The 1,460-nt window shown below is 41.6% G+C and overlaps 1 protein-coding gene across 1 annotated transcript; it reads right to left on the bottom strand.

The window, feature by feature from the left end:
* On the bottom strand, window positions 1-912 carry LOC102375210 (testis-specific serine/threonine-protein kinase 2). The gene has a single exon (XM_006021554.1). It carries the CDS (start codon window positions 910-912, stop codon window positions 1-3), a length of 912 nt encoding a protein of 303 aa, XP_006021616.1.
* Window positions 913-1,460: the final 548 nt, after the last annotated feature.

Below are 1,460 nucleotides of genomic sequence, written 5' to 3'. Positions count from 1 at the left end.
CTACTGTTGTTCTGACTTTACCTTTTCTAGATTCTGCAAATGCTCGTCTTCCTTTGCAGCTGAACTTCCTGAAGGAGCTTGAGATTTTGGAGTTTGCATCCAGATATGACTCAAAACCTCTTCAATGCGCAACCTTCGACTCACGTCTGGCTGCAGCATGCGGTAAATTAGATCCTTGCATTCAACTGTCAGGTTTTTAGACCTAGGGAAGTGCACTCTGTGTTCCTTCTGCATCCTGAGCATCTTTCTAATGTTTGAGTCATCATATGGCATCGATCCACAGACCATTATAAACAGAACGACACCCAGACACCATATGTCATAAATCTTGGGTTGATAGGGAATGCCCTGTAGAACTTCAGGGGCGGCATATGCTGCAGAACCACAAAAAGTTTGACTGGGAATAACTTTCCCATTTTGATCCCGACTCAGTTGTTTGGAAAAGCCAAAGTCCGACAGTCTGATGTTGTAGTCCTTATCTAGAAGTATGTTCTCACATTTCAAATCCCTGTGGACAAAATCCAGATCGTGGCAATACTTGATGGCGGTGCACAGTTGGCAAAACATCTTGCGAACTACATCCTCAGTCATTGCTCCTTTACTTTTGATGAACTCCAGTAGGTCACCTTTTGCAGCAAGCTCCATCACAATGTAGATTCTGCTTTCAGAGGTCTCAAATATCTCATAGGTCTTGATAATGGAGCGGTGCCTCACCTTTCCTAAAATATCTAGTTCTCTGGGGAGAAACTTTTCTAGGAACTCAGGAGGAGCTTTTTTACGGTCTATGATTTTTACTGCTACATCAAATTTCATTTTTTCAGCATAGGCAGATTTCACTTTAGCATAAGACCCTTCTCCCAGAATAGTCCCCAGAATGTAGCCTCTGTTTTTAAGGATTGCAGCATCATCCATGGTGCTGGAGGCAACAAGTGAGTCATAAATTGAAGTTGATGGTGCATCATGGATGCTAGTAGTCTGCTTGTATAAAATCCATGGTGGTTATGAGATGACCTGTTCTCTCAAGCTGGTTCAGATTGAACCTTCAGCATTGTTTAATATATGAGGTAGACGTGTGATGTCACAAACCATCTGTTAACAATGGCTGGTGAATTAACATGCCTTTTTCAGAATGATTATAAAGCAGCTAGAACCAAAGATCCAAGAGCAGATTCTAGCACATCATCTACAAGAAACCTCAGCTTATTTACACTTTTAACTCCCTGGTAAAATTATTATTCCATTCATTCCTACCAGCCGAATGGAAAAAATTTAAATTAACTTTCCTGTTCTTGTCTGAAAAGTACTAGATTTTTTTGTTTTCTTATGTATTAATAAAGCCTTGCTGGATGTGAACAGTGGGGTCCCCCAGGGCTCAGTCCTGGGGCCTACACTGTTCAACATCTTCATCAGCGACTTGGATGAGGGGGTGGAAAACATGTTGTCCATGTTTGCCGATGACA

The sequence above is a fragment of the Alligator sinensis genome, unplaced genomic scaffold, assembly GCF_000455745.1.
Source record: "Alligator sinensis unplaced genomic scaffold, ASM45574v1 scaffold570_1, whole genome shotgun sequence".
NCBI classification, from domain to species: Eukaryota; Metazoa; Chordata; order Crocodylia; family Alligatoridae; genus Alligator; species Alligator sinensis.
This window is presented reverse-complemented; position numbering and strand designations above follow the sequence as displayed.